The sequence below is a fragment of the Lacerta agilis genome, chromosome 14 (genome assembly GCF_009819535.1).
Source record: "Lacerta agilis isolate rLacAgi1 chromosome 14, rLacAgi1.pri, whole genome shotgun sequence".
Classification (NCBI taxonomy): Eukaryota; Metazoa; Chordata; class Lepidosauria; order Squamata; family Lacertidae; genus Lacerta; species Lacerta agilis.
The window spans coordinates 19624968-19644135 of record NC_046325.1 but is presented as its reverse complement, the minus strand read 5'-3'; the positions used below and the strand labels follow the sequence as shown (position 1 = coordinate 19644135).

The 19168-nt window shown below is 45.9% G+C and overlaps 1 protein-coding gene across 1 annotated transcript; it reads right to left on the bottom strand.

Moving 5' to 3' along the window:
- Window positions 1-1304: 1304 nt before the first annotated feature.
- Window positions 1305-18693, bottom strand: LOC117059422 (serine protease 27-like). Its single transcript, XM_033171158.1, has 7 exons — window positions 18665-18693; window positions 9931-9957; window positions 8370-8396; window positions 8019-8205; window positions 5166-5437; window positions 3978-4147; window positions 1305-1653 (listed from the first exon to the last, which is right to left on the bottom strand). Exons 1-7 carry the CDS (start codon window positions 18681-18683, stop codon window positions 1369-1371), a joined length of 987 nt encoding a protein of 328 aa, XP_033027049.1. The 5' UTR covers window positions 18684-18693; the 3' UTR covers window positions 1305-1368.
- Between the last annotated feature and the right edge of the window lie 475 nt (window positions 18694-19168).

Sequence of the window (19168 nt, the reverse complement as noted above, 5' to 3'; positions counted from 1 at the left end):
AGTCACTCCCCTGATTTTATGAGGGTTCACACGATTCCCTTTATGAGGGTTCACATGATTCCCTTCATGTGTCAAAAGAAGGTGTGCTGGGGACTCTAAGGCTGTGCTGACAAGCCCTGCATACCCCACACAGCACCGCCACACATGCACGGCATCCATGTGCTCAAACTACAACAGGAGGAATGCTGTTTGTGTAGTGGTGCATGTGCATTGTGCTCTTCTCTGTGATGAGAGGCCCTGGCCCAATCAAGGCCCCGGCCCAATCAAGGCCCCTTTTCAAAGAGAGGCTCATTTTGGCCACATTCACACCATACATTTGAAGCAGTATGATACCCTTTAAAACAGTCATGGCTCCCCCCCCCAAGGAATCCTGGGATCTGTAGTTTGTTAACAGTGCTGAGATTTGTTAAAGATAAAGGGACCCCTGACCATTAGGTCCAGTCGTGTCCGACTCTGGGGTGCGGTGCTCATCTCGCGTTACTGGCTGAGGGAGCCAGCATACAGCTTCTGGGTCATGTGGCCAGCATGACTAAGCCACTTCTGGCGAACCACAACAGCACACAGAAATGCCGTTTACCTTCCCGCTGGAGCAGTACCTATTTATCTACTTGCACTTTGACATGCTGTTGAACTGATTTGTTAGGAGACCCCTATTCCCCTCACAGAGGTAGACTGTTTAAAGTGGTATCCTATAGCTTGAAATGTATGGCGTGTCCTTTGTATCACTACATGAATAAAACGTTTAAGACGCAGACATCAGGGAGCATGGAGGTGGCAGTGAGGGGTGTTCTGCTCATACAGCCCCACAACTTCCTCCTTTTAATGCATGGGCTCCCCCCAACAGCCATAGCTGTTAGGAGAGTTCAATAGGAGAATTCAAATTCTACTCCATGAAGTAAGAAATGTTGTGGTCTGCATAGACTGTGCAAATGTGCATATGTATATTCAACAGTTCACAAAATTAGCACCTTTTAGGGCAGGATGCAAGAACCCCTGTTCCAATGTAAGGGATATTTTAAGCAGCGGAGAGGGGGAGAGCTTAGAGGGCAGTGTTCCAAGTGAAGAAGTCCTGCTCCCTCACCAGAAAATATCGCTCCCCACACCTCCAATGTTCTATAAGTCCATAAAGTCTGGCATTGTTCTTCTTGTTCTCTTCATCAGAACATGGAACTTTCCAGAACATTCCAGAATCCATCCACTCAGAACTGCATTCCTGATATATCCCCGAGGTATATGATAGAAGAGCAGAAGCTACTGCACTACCAGTAAACTTCAGACACTTTTTTTTGGTGAAAATAACCTGGGTTTGTTTGCTTTCCATAACACTTTGTTTGAGTGAGGGAAACAATGGAACACACTCATATCCCTCTATGTCAGAAGGATGGCAGTGAGGCAGGAGGCAGTGAGCAGTAGCAGGAACTCTTTGAGGACAAGGCTGGAGGCCAATGCAGATGAAGCGTCTCGGTAATAAGTGACATTCACGAGGCCGAACTGAGCTCCTGCATAGTGCCTCTTTATCCAGTCCTCGTAGAAGCCAACACGGGTGTAGACGCCTGGGCGGTTGGGGATGGCACACATTTCACCCCAGCTCACAATGCCCACTACAAACCAAGCACCATCCCGTTGACAGACCAAGGGACCTCCGGAGTCACCCTAAGTTAAGAAAAGCAGATGGTGAGAGTCTGTAACATGCCCCTTGCTCCAGACATTATCTGTTTTATGTTGAACCTGGTGCTACCAGGCAACCACTGCCAGGACTTTCCATTCACATGCACAGCCATCTCCCTGGGTAAGATCTCCGTGACCTATGTCTTGTGCCTACTAAAGGTATAACTAGAATAAAAAGTCCCTTTTCCAGGCTGCCCCTGAGCATGGGCAGAACACCCTCTCCTCCACACTAGGAAGCAACAACCAGGCTAAAACCTACCTTGGGAGTTAGGCTAAAGGACTTCCAGACAGGTGTAATAAAAGCTGAGCTAAATATTCCTACTGGAACTATTTCCAGCAAATTTTAGGAAGGAGCACAAAGTTTCCCTGAATATCCCCCTACACACAAACACAGTTTTTGCACTATAGGTGCCATGTGTTTTGTAGTTGTGACAGCAACAGCGACAAAACTCCTTGGAGTCTCGACAGTTAGTAACAGCAATTTCCCCCCTAGTGGCTGACATCTGGTTCTTCATAGTTCTTCAGAATGTATGGAGGGAAATCCTATTTACAGGTATATCAGGTTTTAATGAGCATTGTGTAATGTGTACAATACATTTGTATTGTAATATACATTGTAATCAGTTCTTTTTTTCTGGGTGTGCTCAAGGGCATGCAATACCAGCACCTTTTTTTCTAGAACAGGGGTGGCCAACTTCCAAGAGACTGTGATCTACTCACAGAGTTAAAAACTGGCAGTGATCTACCCCCTTTTGGGGGGGGTCATGTAAAAGTTGTTGAGCTTCTTTGGGGAAGAGGAAAATGACACTGAGCTTTTCTTTTTAGGAAGGAAAGCCCTATTTTTGGTGGTTCAGGTCATTTTAGGGGTGTGGGGCAAAGGTGTTGAGCTTTTTTTTAGGGGAGCCAAAGTTTTTTTAGCTTCTTTGGGGGCAGCCACTGATCTACCGGTGATCTACCACAGACGTCCAGTGATCTACTGGTAGATCATGATCTACCTGTTGGACATGCCTGTTCTAGAAGAAAAGCACTGATTGGAATGTATTTGAGGTGGGAAGTTTTCTGTCTGGTATGGCCAAAGTCAGTTTAACTGCCAAAAGGAGCCTTAACTGACAACTGTGAGGAAAGGCTAGTGTTAGAATTCTCAGTATGCAAAAGAAGTATTGAATGCCTGCACATTTTGATTGGTAGGTGCAGGTTTAGAATTTTCAGCTGGACACTCTGATTGGCTGGGACTGAAGTAGAGGGCCCAGAGGAAGTATATATAAAGCCATGAGCTGGTCAGCAGAGGGACAGTTGGAGTCGTTGGTGCTTGGTGTGGAGCCAGAAAAAGAAGACAGCAGAGGATGAGGATAATGGAATAAGAAAGCAGACCTAAGATGGAGGTAGAGCAGTTTGGTGGCCAAATACTTGTTGGGCTGACTGAATTGCTTGGCTTAGGCAGAAGAGGCAAGGGGAGAATTGTCGGAAGGGGGAAAATGAGAAGCAACCTGGCATGTTGGTTTCTGATGAGCAGTTGGAATCCCAGAGGCGAAATTTCCAAGCAGTACAGCAAGACAAGCCTACACTTTGATAAGTCAGTAAGTGGTTGGGAGAAGAGGCTTCCAACAGAGTCCTCAACTACAGTCGTACCTTGGAAGTCGAACAGAATCTGTTTCAGAAGTCCGTTTGACTTCCAAAACGTTCAAAAACCAAAGCACGGCTTCTGATTGGCTGCAGGAAGCTCCTGCAGCCTATCAGAAGCCGCAGAAGCTGCACCGGACATTCAGGTTCCAAAAATAGTCTGCAAACCAGAACAGTCACTTCCGGGTTTGTGGCGTTCAGGAGCCAAAACGTTCAGGAACTAAGCTGTTCGACTTCCAAGGTACGACTGTTGGTGAGACTTAACTGGCGTGCGGGGGGGGGGGGGGGGATGGAGGCAATTGCATGCTTAAAGCTGTCTCAGTTTAACATTAATAGCTGGATACAATGTGTTGATATTTAAAGTGACAGTAACAAGCTAACAAAGTGTGTACTCACTTAAAGATACAGTACTATTTAAAACCAGATAAGGTTGTTCACTTTCTAATCTTGATATAAATAAATGTAAACACTTTTGTTAAATATAATATCTTATTTGATTGGCTTTGTGCCACAGCTGTGGCCCACAGTTACAGGGTTATTTGTAAGTGGAGGGTGTGGAGGGAATAAGTGAGACGGACTGGGTTTAGGAGAAATCCAACCACATCTGGAAGGACACAGGTTCCTCACCCTTGCACTATGCCCTCACTGCTGCTCTATCATTTGCATATCCACTAGTATTCCTTTCTTACCAAACATGCATCTTTCTCTCCTTTGGCATAGCCAGCGCACATCATGTCATCCTGAATCTGTCGGATACTTGGGGCGATACCACTGCCAATGTGGTACATGACATCACAGGATCCTGTGTCAATCAAGGGCAGCTGGAGCTGTTGCAGGGTCTTGGGAGCCCGGAGGGTAGCTTGAGACAAAAATAAGATGGCAAGGGTGGAGGAAGAGGAGGAATGAGAAATCAAGCAATTCAGAATAAATTAAATACTGCAAGAGGAAAGGGGTGCAAATCCACCTCAAAAACAACAGTGGGTGTTTCAAAATATACCAGCAAATTCAGGTCGCACAATATAGTTGATTGGAGGTCTTACGCAACAAATCCACTTACCCAAAAGATCTGACTTGTTGTGATGTGGAAAGTGATAGGAAAATGCACTAGAAAATGTGGGACACTTGCTTCTAACCTTGCCACAGATGAGAGTTGGAGGATAACATCTAAAGGGCCACAAGCTGCCCATCAGGGGCTGATGGGGGGTTGTAGTCCAAAACATCTAGAGCGGCCCATATTGGCACCCAGCTGCTAAAGGTATCCCTCATGAAGTAATTCACATCTCAGTTCCCCTTGATTTGCACCTTCTAAGTATCCAGATTCCAGACCCTATCAAGCCCCTTCCTTATCTGCCCTTTTAACCATGTGAACTCCAATTTATTTGTTATTATTAACAATAACAATTTCTTTTGTATTTTTTTAATATCCCACCCTCAGAGGCACAAATCTGGATTATTCCAAGCAGCTATATCTCACAACACCATACTTCCAGTCAAGTGGTAATATTGGTTACAGTGGTTATCTGTCCCCTTAAATCCCCAAGCCTTCTGAACCATGTGTTCTCTGTGCTCCTATTTATTTATTTATTATTTATTCTAGACATTTCTATACTGCCCTTCAGTAGAAAGTCCCAGCGTGGTTTATGTACAAAGGGGTGGGGGAGAAAGCCTATTAAAAGACAGGTTAAAAGCAAACATGAACCTCACTGAGCACCTTAATCCACATCCATTCCAAAACTGCCACACAGCTGAACCATTTTAGCCCAGCGCTAACCATCAGCAGGTCTTCAGTGTTTCAGGTAAGGATCTTTGCCAGGGATTAAAACTGGAACCTTCTGCAATCAAAGCAGCTGCTCTGCCACTGAGCTTCAGTACCTCACCTCCATATTGTGGAGCTCCCCATCCTGTCACCCAACAAAGGGTGCCATTTGGGATCTGGACCTTGGCATCTGGGAGACAGGCTGGAAGGATGCTTTGGGTGAAGCGTACGGGATGTTCTAACTGAACCAGAGCTATATCTCCACTGGTCCCATCTCCAGCATAGTGCTTGTTCACAATCACTTGGGAGAGTTTCAGCCACTTAGCATTGGGTTCTGGGTTCAAGAGCTGGTGGTTCCCCAAGTTTGCTTTGTAGTGAGATAGTTTTGACGCCCTGTTAGGAAAAACAAACAAGAGTCAGGACATGGGGTGGGGTAGTTTCTGAATTAAAAATAGGGTTATTGTATCATTTTCTCCATGTGTGGGGAAACTGTGGCCTCCAGATGTTTCTGAACTAAAATCCCCATCATCCCTAGACACCGACCATGCTTGATGGGGCTTATGGGAGTTGTAGCTCAGCAACATCTGGAAGCCCAGGGTCCCTCTGCCAGCTTTACTCAAATTATCAATTACGACTGCTTTGAGTATTATCGCAGTGCTTTAAATGGATAGTGTGAATGTAGGGGACACAGGTGGCGCTGTGGTCTAAACCACTGAGCCTCTTGGGTTTGCCAATCAGAAAGTCATAGGTTTGAATCCGCAAGATAGGGTTGCTCTGTCCCAGCTCCTGCCATCCTAGCAGTTCGAAAGCATGCCAGTGCAAGTAGATAAATAGGTCCCGCTGTGGCAGGAAGATAAACGGCATTTCCATGCACTCTGGCTTCCGTCACAGTGTTCCGTTGCACCAGAAGTGCTTTAGTCATGCTGGCCACATGACCCAGAAAGCTGCCTTTGGACAAACACCAGCTCCCTTGGCCTGAAAGCAAGATGAGCGCTACAACCCCATAGTCACCTTTGACTAGGCTTAACTGTCCAGGGTCCTTTACCTTTTTTTTTTTTAACCTAGTGTGAATGTGACCATAGTTGGTCACTTTGCATGTATGTACAAGTGAATACCTGGGCAGCATAGGATTCAAATATACATTGGGAGCCTCCATGTGGGGGGAGACTCCCCATTTCAAAAACAGCAGCCAAACACAAGACCAGCACCATGGTGGAGGCAGAGGCACTCCCCACAGCCCTGTTCTGTTCCGCAGTAGTAACACATGAGGTATCGCATATGCAAACAGAAAGTTAGTCACCATTTTTGTTTACCTGAGGCGGCAACTTTGGTTTACATTGTGCATGAACAATATCATACACACATCACTTTGCAATGTAGGGTGGGATAGAAATTTTATTAATGATGATGGCAGGCACTGCTGGACCAGTGGCAACAGGAAATACAAGAGAAAGCTGGGGGGGGGATTTTGTGTTTTGGGTGGGAGGGGAATGGGGTAGAAGCTCAGCTCAGCTGACATATCAGGTAGGCTGTCTCTTGAAGCTCCTGGGTTTTCTTAAGGGGGAGAACAGAGAAAGACAGGATTGAAGACTTGTGAATAGGAATATCAGATAATTCCAATGGAAATTACATAATTTGTGTAATTAATTATGTAAATTAAATAATTTTGCCCCAATGGGCAGAGGGACAAATAGCATAGTTTTGAGTAAAGACGAACTTCAGTCTAAGAAACAGCGCTGTATGTTACAAATAAAGGGCAGAATGGAAAACATTGTCTTTTTATATCCGCACTTGTGAGCAGAGCCGTCTCATTCATAGGGGCAGGTGGCGCGGTGCACCAGGGCGCCAGGCCCCCCAGGGGCGCCCCCGCGAGCCCGCCGGCATACCGGGCGCCCCCTCCCCAACCTGCCCCCGCCCTGAGGGGCCTGGCACTGCAAGCCAGCCACCCTCCGGAGCCCCAGCTGGAGCGCTGGGAAGGGCGCGCAAAGCCCCGCGCTGCTCCAGCGCCACGTCCATCATCCCCCGAGGGGCGGCCAGCGCGGGAGGGAGGTGGGCGAGTGGGGGGTGAGGGGCGTGGCGCTGCAAGCCGGCCACCCTCCGGAGCCCCAGCTGGAGTGCTGGGAAGGGCGCGCAAAGCTCCGCGCCGCTCCAGCGCCACGCCCCTCATCCCCCGCTCGCCCGCCTCCCTCCCGCACTGGCCGCCCCTCGGGGGATGATGGACGTGGCGCTGGAGCAGCGCGGGGCTTTGCGCGCCCTTCCCAGCGCTCCAGCTGGGGCTCCGGAGGGTGGCCGGCATGCAGCGCCACGCCCCTCATCCCCCGCTCGCCCACCTCCCTCCCGCGCTGGCCGCCCCTCGGGGGATGATGGACGTGGCGCTGGAGCAGCGCGGGGCTTTGCGCGCCCTTCCCAGCGCTCCAGCTGGGGCGCCGGAGGGTGGCCGGCTTGCAGCGCCACGCCCCCATCCCCCGCTCGCCCACCCCCCCTCCCGAGGGGCGGCCAGCGCAGGAGGGAGGTGGGCGGAGAGGCGGCCCACCGGGGGCGCCGAGGGATCGTCGCGCCAGGGCGCACGATCCCTTTGAGACGGCCCTGCTTGTGAGCAGGCCTTTCTCACCACAAAGTTCTGCTTCACACAGCACTTTGTGGGGAGAGGAGCTAACACGGCAGTAGATCATTGCCAAACAGCCAGAGCATAATTCCAGAGGCCTAATATGTTTAAATATATGTTACTACATAGTGAACAAATAGGGGAAATTCTGCCTGCATGCCTCTCCTTATTCCTCCACGAGGGCTAGTGACTTGCTTTTAAGAAAACAAACACTAAACACGCAGGGACGGACCTGTACTATCTTCAAAGGGTGTGTAAGGCAGGCTCTCACATGTCCTGCTTCTGTGTCCTTTGAAAATGCTATGTCAGATCTTTAGCCTACTCATTTTTCCCATTACACACTCAAAGGCCAGTCTCCCTGTTACTCACTTGGAGAAGCAGTGGGCTGCTGTCAGCACCCAGTCAGCACTGATGAGGGTCCCTCCGCAGGCATGCTGTCCATTATATTGGAGGCTGACTTGCCACGGCCAAGCCCCAGGAGAAGCATCTGTTCCCCCCACAATACGACTTTGGGGCACCCCCACAATACGGCTTTGGGGCATCACCCGGCCACACACTGGCAAATCAGAGAGAAAAAGAAGTTGGCAGGAAATTGACAAACATCTCGGTTTTGACCTCTTCCCCAATATGTCCAGGCAAAGGGGAAAACTCCCAGGATGAAGGAAAGGGCCATGACCCTGTGATTTTCAGTGAGAGAACCTGTTTTTGCTGATCTCTTACCTGTCTGAGTGCCATTTTCCACATCTCCTAAAAATTAATGAGGAAGAGAGGAAACAGGAGGTGTGAGTCTTCAGTAAAGCGTAAGCAATATTTAAAAGCAAAACCAGTGATGAACAAAATAGTAAGCAAACAAGTACCCTATCTCGTTATTTTAGGTTGGAGGCTTCAACATTTGATTTTTAAAAACGTAGGTGCTGATTTCAAGCACTGAAAAATCAAGCAAGGTTTGTTTCCTTGCTAATCTTTTTAATTAATTCTAGTATAACTGTGAAAGAATAAAATGAAGAGAAAATATGAGTAGCATAGTTGCATTAGGAAGAGTGAAGAATAAACAGATAGAAAATAAGATTAATATAAATGAGTTATAAGGAGATATATTGTGTGCTAATTTGTCTTTCCAGAATTCTATGAGTGTAGACTGTATTTCAATGAAGTTGTTTTGATAATTATTATAAAGTGTTTGTCTAGGATATATTTGCTTTATCGGCAGTATTATTTCCCAAGTATTCTTCAGCCATTCTGTAACAGCTGGGATGGTGGTACATTTGCAAGTTTGGCAATACATAGTTTTGATATGGTTAGTAGAGTTTGTATTAATTGATGATCAATATCCTCAAAGGATTATTTTAGAATTTGGAGATAAAGCATATCCTGCCATTTCCTGTATTGTGTCAAATATCATAGATCAGAATCTTTTTACAGTACTTTGCTACAATTCCAGAAAATGCATATGAAATCTGCTTTCATTCATTTACATCTCCAGGAGTACATGTTTGTTCCATTGTGAGAAGTTTGCTCCATTCAGAGGACAAATCTAAGTGTGATTTCTATGTGGCAGAAATGGTTCCCTCTGTAGCAACTACCACATTGAGGGGGGAAGTCAGACCCCTTCATACCTTATAAGCACACAGAAAATCTAGTGTTCAATTATGAGTCTTCAAGCACACAGAAAATCAATTTTCTTTAATTAATGCAACTTAATTGAGCACTACAGAAAATAAGATAAATGAAGTTTATACCATGAGAAACTTCATAAAGTGCTAGCATTACAGTTCTAAAATATAGATTACTGACGCAGAGCTGAGAAACCCAAATAATTTCCCGAATCAGCAAGGCTGATATTGGGCAGCAAGCAAAAGGTCATATGGGCCTCCCAAAATGAAAAACAGTGAGAAATGTTCAAAAGAAGCAATATTTTTTACCCAGTTTTTCTTTTGAATGTGGTGGTTTTTTCTAATATTTCTCAATTATCAAAGAAAAACAAGACTGTGTTCCATAAAATCCCCGGCTTTAGGAAAGAATTCGATAAATCATATACCCTAAGTGCATACACTGCAACAATTTTGATGGAACATAGCTTGTGGTGTGTACACAGCCTTTGCCTTAACCCCTGCCATTACAACAACAGCAATGTTAAGAATTCTGCAGGGGAGGGGGGAGAACATTTCCTTGTACTGTAGATTATAGGATTACTGCCTGAGTGCACACATTGCTTAGCATATCTATTGCACAGTTCAAAGTGAATACATTTGCACATGGTCCAGCTGAAAGAGATACTCACCGCTTTGAGTTTCATGTTTCAGGACACCTGAGTGAAAAAAATTATTAAATGACATCATCAGAGGCAAAGCTTGGGAACGAGATTGTTTAGTTATAAACAAGAACCAGGAAGAGGAAACCAAATAAAATCATAACACTGAAAAAAAGAAAAAGGTAAACAGAAGGTGTCCTTGAAGGAACAATGGTGAGTCAGGGCCAAGACAACCCAAGTGACAACTTGGGGCACCAGGTTCATGGGGGCATCTGTGGTCGTCCCTACCACTGCCTCAGGGGGATGGTCATCTGAAACGCATTGGAATGGAGTGGAATCCTGCAGTACTTGAAGAGAAGAAATGCCCTGGTGCATCTGCAGCACCACAACCAGACACCTTCATCTGCCTCAGCTACAACGAAACATGTCTCTCCCGCATTGGTCTCTACAGCTATAGCAGGCACTGTAACCTCCCAACAGTTTGATTTCACCCCCAAAGTTGCGCCCATTTGTCTCCTGAGACAAATGGATGCCAACAACTCGTGAACTCTGTTACCATATTTACTCCCGTATTATATTGTTACAACATTGACCCCCCCCCCATTGTAATATTGTTGCCCTCCCTTCCAAAAACAACATAGAAGTGATTGAGCTCTTTGATTTAGGGTGAAATCAAAGTTGAGACTTACCGTAATACACAGTGTATGGGGGGTTGTGTTATGCTGTAAATAAAATTCCAATAAAAATTAAATTTTAAAAAATAAACAAAGTTGAGACTTAAAACTATGGAAGGTCTTGCTGCCTAGGAGCGAGCTGCTGAACTGAGCAAGAAATCCCCTTCCCAAATCAACTGGTCCCGGTTGGGGGCTCAGCAGCCATTTCTGATATTTTGACCCACGGTGTGTTTGTATTAAATTGTATTAGTTGCCTGGTGAATTTGTCCTTTTGCCTTATTTATATGCTGTTGTGTTTTATATGCCATTCCTTTTTTTTTTTCAGTCATTACCTTTGCAGCAGCAATAAGGTTACTTATTTAGTAACTTTACTTAGGATCATTTTCTGACATAACATCTTTTTTTAAAATCAAGTAAAAGTACCTCAGGTCCCAGAGGTATAGGACATCCTAACTATTCCAGTATTGTCTGTACAGGTATTCAACAAGTTTATATTTGAGGACAGTTCCAGAAGTTAAGTATAAAATCTGCTTTATACATCTCCAACCATTATCAAATCCAATTGATAATGGTTGCGGGGGGGGGGTAAATAATTTTACAAAACAGTTCCTTCAAATTTGCTGGTATTGATATGTTTCTAATATGGTTACAGTGATTGTAATTCTTACCAATTTTTAATTCTCCTGTTAGTATTGTGAGCAGCTTTGAGCCTAACATTGTTGGAAAAGTGGAATGCTAACAGGACATCAGATCAAATCAAAATCAAGTCATGTCCTGCAAAAGTATATCTGATTGTTTTGTTTCCCCCACCCTGCCATTTTTGGAAGCCCAGGGGGAGCCGGGGAGCCATTTGTGCATTCCAAGCCACACCTTTTTATGGGCACAGCTTCTTAAATCACATAATTCCAACAGAACTCGCTTCAGATATGAATGCTTGTTGTGTACTTAACATCTGCCCCACATAGGCTCTTGTGAGATTCTGGTTCAGAGCAATTGCGGTTTCCTTATCTTAGACCTTGTCCCCACAAACAGTGAGCGCATTCTTTCCAAATGGAAATAAAAAAGGGTTAGCAAGGCTCCTATTGAAATTGTTATTTAATTGCAGTTTCTCTTCATAGAGGCTACATGGGACTTCTGATATGACTGAAGTAGTGGCATTGGGAGAGGGGCACTTAGCATACACATTGTTACTCAATTGCCCCTGGAAAAAAGGCTGCTGTATTTGTCTATCCTTCTAGGGATCCATTTGGAATTGGTGGGAGCCATTTAGATCATGACAATGACAGAGTAGGAAAGGGTTAAACGTCCCCTCCCTCTGTGCTGGTACCCTAATCAAACAGCATGCAACTGCTTTGTCATAAATTTAAAAAAAGCGAGTCTGGTTAGTTCCTGACTCATTAAACCTTCCAAGGAAACCAAGAATACCAGAGGAAAGTGTTTATGTATGAGACCACAGCTGCCCGCCTGGACTTTGCTAGCTCATAGATGGAAAGAAGATACAGTCCTGACCAAGGAAGAGTGGCAGTTAAAACTAATGAAATGGCAAAACTTACAGGAAGAATCAGAAACCAGGAAGAATCAAATTATAATAAGTAATTGGTAAAGTATATAACGTATTTGGAAAATTATTGTAAACAGGCATCAGTAGGATTGACAGAAATCTTGTAGTAAAAAATTGAATTATGGATTGATTAAGGGTTTATAATAATTGGGATTATTGAGAAGATGCAGAAGGAAAATAATAACATAATGATCCACAAAAGGGGGGGAGGGAAGTCAAAGGGATACATTGTTTGTATTCTGTTTCATTTTATTTCTTTTTTGTTACTGTTTGTAAAACTGAAAATGCATTAAATATATACTCTCTCTCTCCCCCCCCCTCTTTTTATATATGTAAACAAAAGGCTTTCCTTCACTTCAAGCTGCTCTTTAGAGCCTGTCCACGTTCCTGGAACAGAATGTCACTAAGAATGATGCAATGTCATCACATACAAATTGTGCCCAGGGGCATTGTGGGGGGGTGGGGTGGGGAGGGTCTGCCTCACTAGAAAAGAACAATCTTCAAATAGTGGCAGGACACTGGAAAAATGGAAGACAACACCTGCACATATCGGGTGCCACCAGTAGGAAGACCTTTTCCTGCACATGATGCCTCCCAAGTGCACACACACTTCCAAAAAATTTACAGGCGAACTTTCTTCTGCACAGCGTACCTGCATGCACAATGCATGCATGTTGAAAATTGGTTTTTGAATTAACGAATTAACTAACAAGCAGGGGAAGAAACCAGAACTGGAAACAAACAAAACAAGAAAGCTTTTCTCTTTTTAGAGCTTCCCATTTACACTCTGGCAGCCAGCCCAGACGCCCCGACAAGCCAGCCAGAAAATGCTCAATTGGCAGCCATACCCACCTGCTCTTATGCAAACTGCACTCTAGTCTGCTTCCAGAAATTTCTGGTTGCCCACCCCCAAGTCAGGAGTGCTGGCTCCTTGACAGCATTCCCCTTGCAAAGCGAGGGAATGAGACCAGGAATCCTGATCCTCTTCCCTAATTCCATATTTTCCCACAAACACAAGCACACATCTCTATGCATTCCAGAAATGCTAACTTCACACAGACAAGGATCCAGGTAACTGGGGGACGTGACCCACAGTCACTCACACACAACTGGGAAGCCTGTGCAGGAGTGTGCCCTGTAATAGTGATGAAATGCCACCTCTTTTAGCCCTGTTTAATCTCTACCACATAACAACTACATGAAGTCTGGAGAAGGAAACACACTTGCATTCAATTACGGTACGTCAAACATCTATACAGCCTCCCACTCCCATTCCACCACTGGAGATGGTACTGGGGAGCCCCCAATTTCCCAACCCATCTGCCCAAATCACTAGGCCCTACTCCCTCCCAAGAAGGTTAGCAGTCATCCCACCCATTTCTCTTCCTGTGTTCATAAAAATGCAAGGCTGCAATTGTGCAACCCCCATTGCAGGATTTGTAGTGCCTCATCACAAACCTGGATAGCTTGGCATCAGGGTGTGAGAGGGGGGAGCAAAGGAGAAGGCAGGGTGCACAACAGCAGCGGCCATGACATGGGAGCAAAAAGGGAACAACACTGAGGGTGCGGAAGAAGAAGAAGAGTTTGGATTTGATATCCCGCTTTTCACTACCCGAAGGAGTCTCAAAGCGGCTAACATTCTCCTTTCCCTTCCTCCCCCACAACAAACACTCTGTGAGGTGAGTGGGGCTGAGAGACTTCAGAGAAGTGTGACTAGCCCAAGGTCACCCAGCAGCTGCATGAGGAGGAGTGTAGACACAAACCCGATTCCCCAGATTACGAGTCTACCACCCTTAACCACTACACCACACTGGCTCTCAATAGTGGTTTAAAACAGCAGCAGAAGTTAGAGTAGAGCAGGAGTGGAAGGACATGGGGAAATGGCATTTAAACAACACCAGAGGTTTGAATAAAGTAGGGATGGGGGAAACCGAGTGGGGAATTCATAGTTTCAAACAATGGCGGAGGTTTGAATAGAGTGAGCAGAGGGTGACACTGAGGCAGGGAGAGTGGCAGTTTTAAACTGCCTCTGAGTACAGAGGAAAGAGTTGGCAACAGCTCTGTGGTGTTAGCTTCTGTGTTGTTGTCCTGGCCCTCACTGAAGAATTCAAACTTAGGCTTCTGTTTCTCCCAAAATCTTTAATGAGGCAGGGCAATAGCTAAAGGGCACAGCAGGCAAATTACGTGGCTGAGCAAAAGCTGAGATGCTGATCCAAGAAGCGGCACACCTTCTGTCTCTTCCAATTGAAGAGTGTCGGGTGGACACAACCCTCAGTGTGGCAAACAATAGCTCAAGTTTAGGAGACGCCTGACTAGAGGTGCTCAGTGACACAGGGACAGAACACCTCTCTGTTGACCTGCTTGGACCCTCCCCAAGATCCAGCTCCTCTCTTCATCCCTAGTCCCCTCCTGTGGCTCAGATATTTCTTGGGGCCCCAATTTCACTACCACCTGCTTGGACCCTCCCCTATGTCATCTAACTCCAAACCCTTGATCTCCTCCCACTCCTCAGGAACTGACCATCCCCTCCATGACATCTCCTCATCTCTTTACACAGTACACATCTCTGCTACTTCTCTTTGTTAAAACTGGGGTTTGGGGTTGTTGTTGTTTTTAATAAAACCCCCCCTGTGTTACTCCATCCTTGCTTTAGTCAAACCACAATTTTCATCTCAGATGGTCTCCACCACCACCCCCTCACACTTCTGCCATTGTTTGAGTACAGTGAGAAGGAAAAGTCGAGGGACAAAAACTGGTCATTCCTCAGCTGCTTCATGTGACAGAATAAAGGATGAATAGCCCTCAAAAGTTTCACACAATGTACTTATTTCACTCCTGATACCATGTGTTGTCTTCAACATGCAGTTCCAGATTCAGTGTAGTAATTTCGAAGACATCTTTCATTAACAAGAGAAAAAAATATTGGCATCTGTCTATCTCAGGAGACAATGAAGGAACAAGCCTTTGGGGGTGAAGTCAAAGTGGACACCCATAGAGAGAGAGAGATGAAGATGTTATGAATCAGAGGGGAGAGACCCCCCTAAACCCAAGAAATTAATGAATGTCAGAACCTTGCAGGGCCATCTTAAGCATATCCGGTGCTGTGGTGCAAAGATCCCTCTGGCGCCCCCCCCCCATTTCCCAGAGTTGTCAACCTTTTTAAGGGGGGACCCCAAAGTTGTTGACCTTTTTAGGAAAGGTTCCCCAGAGTTGTTGACATTTTTTTAGGGAGATGATACCACACTTACACATTATCTCTAACAAGCCCTTAGAACAAATGAAAATGAAATGAAAAGGCAGAAGAAAATCTAATGAAGTCCTCAATTCCAAAGCAAGACTCATTCAGGACTCATCAGTTCTTCTAATTCATCCTCATGATACAAATCACCACATATCAAAAAGTTAAAGCAATCACCAGTTTGTTGTTCTTTAAATAAATTAATATAGACACAGAGAATGAAGTTCCTGGCCAATTTGCGTTTAAGTACAAAGCTGACGTTTTCAAATATTGTGGGGGGGGGGTGTAAAGCAGTGACATCCTGAACCTAAAAGGTCACAAAGGTTGCAGCCCTAACTGCACTTACCTGAGAGTAAGGCCTGCTGAATCTAATAGGACCTTACTTCTGAGTAGACAGTAGGACTGCAGCAATAAACACAGTTGGGAATTAGGGCTTTCTGTTTTAAGTCTCAACCAGAGGAAAATGTAATATTGGAGATGAATAGATTGGGGGGAGGTGGCTGACGAGAGACCAAAAACCACAGGTAGCAAGACAAGGCACACTTTCTGGGGAGCAAGTCTCACACACAGCTTGGGGCGAGGACTGCAGAGGAACCATAGCTGGGTTGTGCATGTGTGTTTTTCAGAAAAATGTAGAATTGGAAGGGACCCTGCAGGTCATCTAGCCCAACCCCCTGTAATGCTTTTTAGCTTGCATTGATCTCAAAAACCTTCAGTGCCTTTTTTTTTTTTTTAGTTGGATGGGCAATTAACAGGCTTGTTTCACAAATAAGGGAGAAGGAGTGTTGCTGGCTTGGTTTGGTTTGCCTTTGTTTTAGTTTTTAGCACTCGCTTAGTACCATTGTTTCAGGCTATGAGCCGCCCTGATATCTATGGGTGGAGGGCAGTAGTAGTAGTAGTAGTGGTGGTGGTGGTGGTAGTAGTAATTGTGATAATATTTTTCACAGGGCTTGGGGTGAGTGGGTGATGGCCAGCTTCTGCAATGAATGGGGTCGGTGCTAAATGGTCTGGCGTGCTTTACAACTCCTAGGGACCTTGTTGGTGGGGGGGGGGGCGGAGAAGGAGCCAGAAGAAGAAGAAGAAGAAGAAGAAGAAGCAGAAGAAGAAGAAGAAGAAGAAGAAGAAGAAGAAGAAGAAGAAGAAGAAGAAGAGCAAAGGGAGGAGGCTTCCCTTCTTCCCCGGGATAGAGTTGCCCGTAACATTAAACGCAGGGCACAATTCCAGGGAGAGAGAGAAACCAAGGCAGCAGCTGCTGCTACTCATGGCTCAGGCTAGATGTAGCTGAACAGGACAGGCAAGGGGACCCTGCAAGCAAGGCTGCAAACCCAGTGTGGAGGCTAGAGGAGAAAGAAAGGGGGCAAGTCGGTGCGCCTCTCTTCTTCTTCTTCTTCTTCTTCTTCCTTCCTCCTCCTCCTCCTTGCACTCCATTTCCCCCTTGCCATCGCCCGCCTGACTCTTCCCACAGGACAGGTGGGTAAAAGAGAGAGAGAAAGAGCTGCATGCCAACCAGCCATATAGTTGGCGGAGCGCAGCTTCCATCCTAAGCCTCTGCAGGGATCACTCTCCTCCCACGGAGGCTTGGGAAGGAAGCTGCACGCACGCCAGCCATATAGTTGGCGAGGAGCAGCTGGCGGGTGTGCAGAGAAAGGGGAGGCTGACGGCAAAGCCGCACAGCTCCGCCACTTTCTGGGGCACCCCTGAGAGGCCAGCACCCTGGTGCAACGAACCACTAAGCCCTATAGGAAAGGCGCCTCTGGAACCTTGTTAATATTAAGATTCCAGGCCAGTGGAAAAATACAGGTTAATCTTCCTTTTCGAAGCCGCCTCACCAGGGATAGAGGTGTTAACATGACAAAAGGGGTTGATGGCCCATCTAAGAGGAATCATTGGGCCTGAGCAGACAGAGGTTGGCAATGTGACAGGGTGTGCATGTGAGGTGACAGGAAAAGAGTGCCTTTAGCAAGGTGTGCTGTGAACGATAAGGGGGAAACAAAGACAGAGATCCATCTTTGGCAGGCTGGCTGAAGGGAGGCTGGGGGAGATGCGGGGAACAAGCCACTCTTGAGGTGACCATCCTGTAAGATCTGAACTCCCTCCGAGCAAACACAGGTGTAAATACCGGTATGTGAATAGTATTTCCTAAAGCCAAGAGAGTCTCTGCCACTCCTTTATTCTCAAAGGAACACAGATCCTGGGTGACCGTCTGGAACCCTCCTAGAATCTTGGCACAGTTGAATAGAAATTGGGGGTGGCGCCCAACTTTTGTACCAATATACAGATATATATATATATATATATATATATATATATATATATATATATATACACACACACACACACACGCATATACACACACACACACACACACACACACACACAACATTGATCAACAGAATTTAGCCTTCTCTAGCAGAATAAGCCAACGTACTTGCTCTTAAGAATCTACAGTAACATATATCCGCATAAAGTGTTGGCATAAAAGAGGCTGCAGAATGGGGAAGATGAGGAGGCATGGAAATGGGGTTGATCTGTGTACAAGGGAGAGCTGAGAAAAGTAGGGAGAGTGGGAGAGAAAATGGAAAGTGCATAGGGGGTTGCAAAAAAGGAGGCAGAAGGAGGCATGGAAATGGGGTTGAAACGGAATGCCGGGGCATGAAAGGGTCTAAAGAATAGGAGCTGGTGGTGGATTCACAGTTGGGCAAAAAATGAAAAGGGTGTTCCGTATTTGCAATGCGAGAGAGAAGATGCAGGAGATAACCCTGCAAGTGGATTGTGTGCAAGTGGGGTTGCACAAAAGAAAGAGGAAGATATGGACATGGGGTGAAGGTGAAAACAGGGTGCAAAGTGGGGCTGTAGGATAGAAGGGAGAAGTGGCTTGGGAAATGAGGTTGGGAAAGTGAAGAGCAAACTTAGTAGCTGCACGGGGTGTGAAGGGGAAGTTCTGTGGGGTGAATCTGGAGGAATGACAAGGGGCTGGTGAGCGGAGTCAGCAAGGGCACAGTATCTAGCATGGAACATCATTTGCACAGGGACATGATTCCACAGAATGGAAAACACAGTCCTATATAATCACTTGTCTTCAAAGCAGATGTGGGGGAGGAAGATAATATACTTTCTAACCAAGTCCTAGTGTCACCTCCTTTCTTATATTCTAAAGTAAAACTCTGGAGTAGTAATTCCCTGCTATCACCTCTGTCTCTTCCCAAACAGCCCAGGTACCCCAATGGAAATTACCACCCACTTTAGTTTTATCCACACTGTTAAGTACATAACACACACAAAATGACTTACCCTGTATCAGGGGTAGCATAGAGAGGCAGAAAAAGAGGAACAAGATTCTCATAGTGCAGAAAAGGCCCTGCCTCACCTCCAGGGGAGCAGGGCAATCTCAAACCCACAGACCTCCAGGTTTGCTTCTGCCTCTGCGAGAACTTAGGTGTGCATGAAACAGGCAGGCACTTCCTGGCAGCCTCCTGGGAGAATGTGACCCAACCTGTCTGCCCACCCACTACGCTTTCTGTCCCCTCCAGGTAACCACGCCTTACTGGCCTTTTGCCCCCTCCCAGCTTGGTCAGGTTTTGCTGTGATATTCATATGAGTTTGGTCAACTTAGATTCCTAGATATAAGGCTCTCTTCCAAGAAACAAGGTGCTTCTCCAAGCAGAGTGGCGGAGGCGAAGGCAAGGGAAGGAGGGGGAAATCCATCTTGTGCTGTGTTGGCCTGAATAAACAAAACAGGGTACCTGTTAGCGTGCCTTTTTCAGGATTTATTCATTGTGGAATAAATGAAAAACC

What these genes read in the sequence shown, in the direction of transcription:
- LOC117059422 (XM_033171158.1), bottom strand. An exon ending in GAAACATGAAACTCAAAGCG is followed by an intron (nt 8,397 to 9,930) that starts GTGAGTATCTCT and finishes ATTAATTTTTAG; the next exon opens with GAGATGTGGAAAATGGCACT. An exon ending in GAGAGAAAGATGCATGTTTG is followed by an intron (nt 1,654 to 3,977) that starts GTAAGAAAGGAA and finishes TTCTTAACTTAG; the next exon opens with GGTGACTCCGGAGGTCCCTT.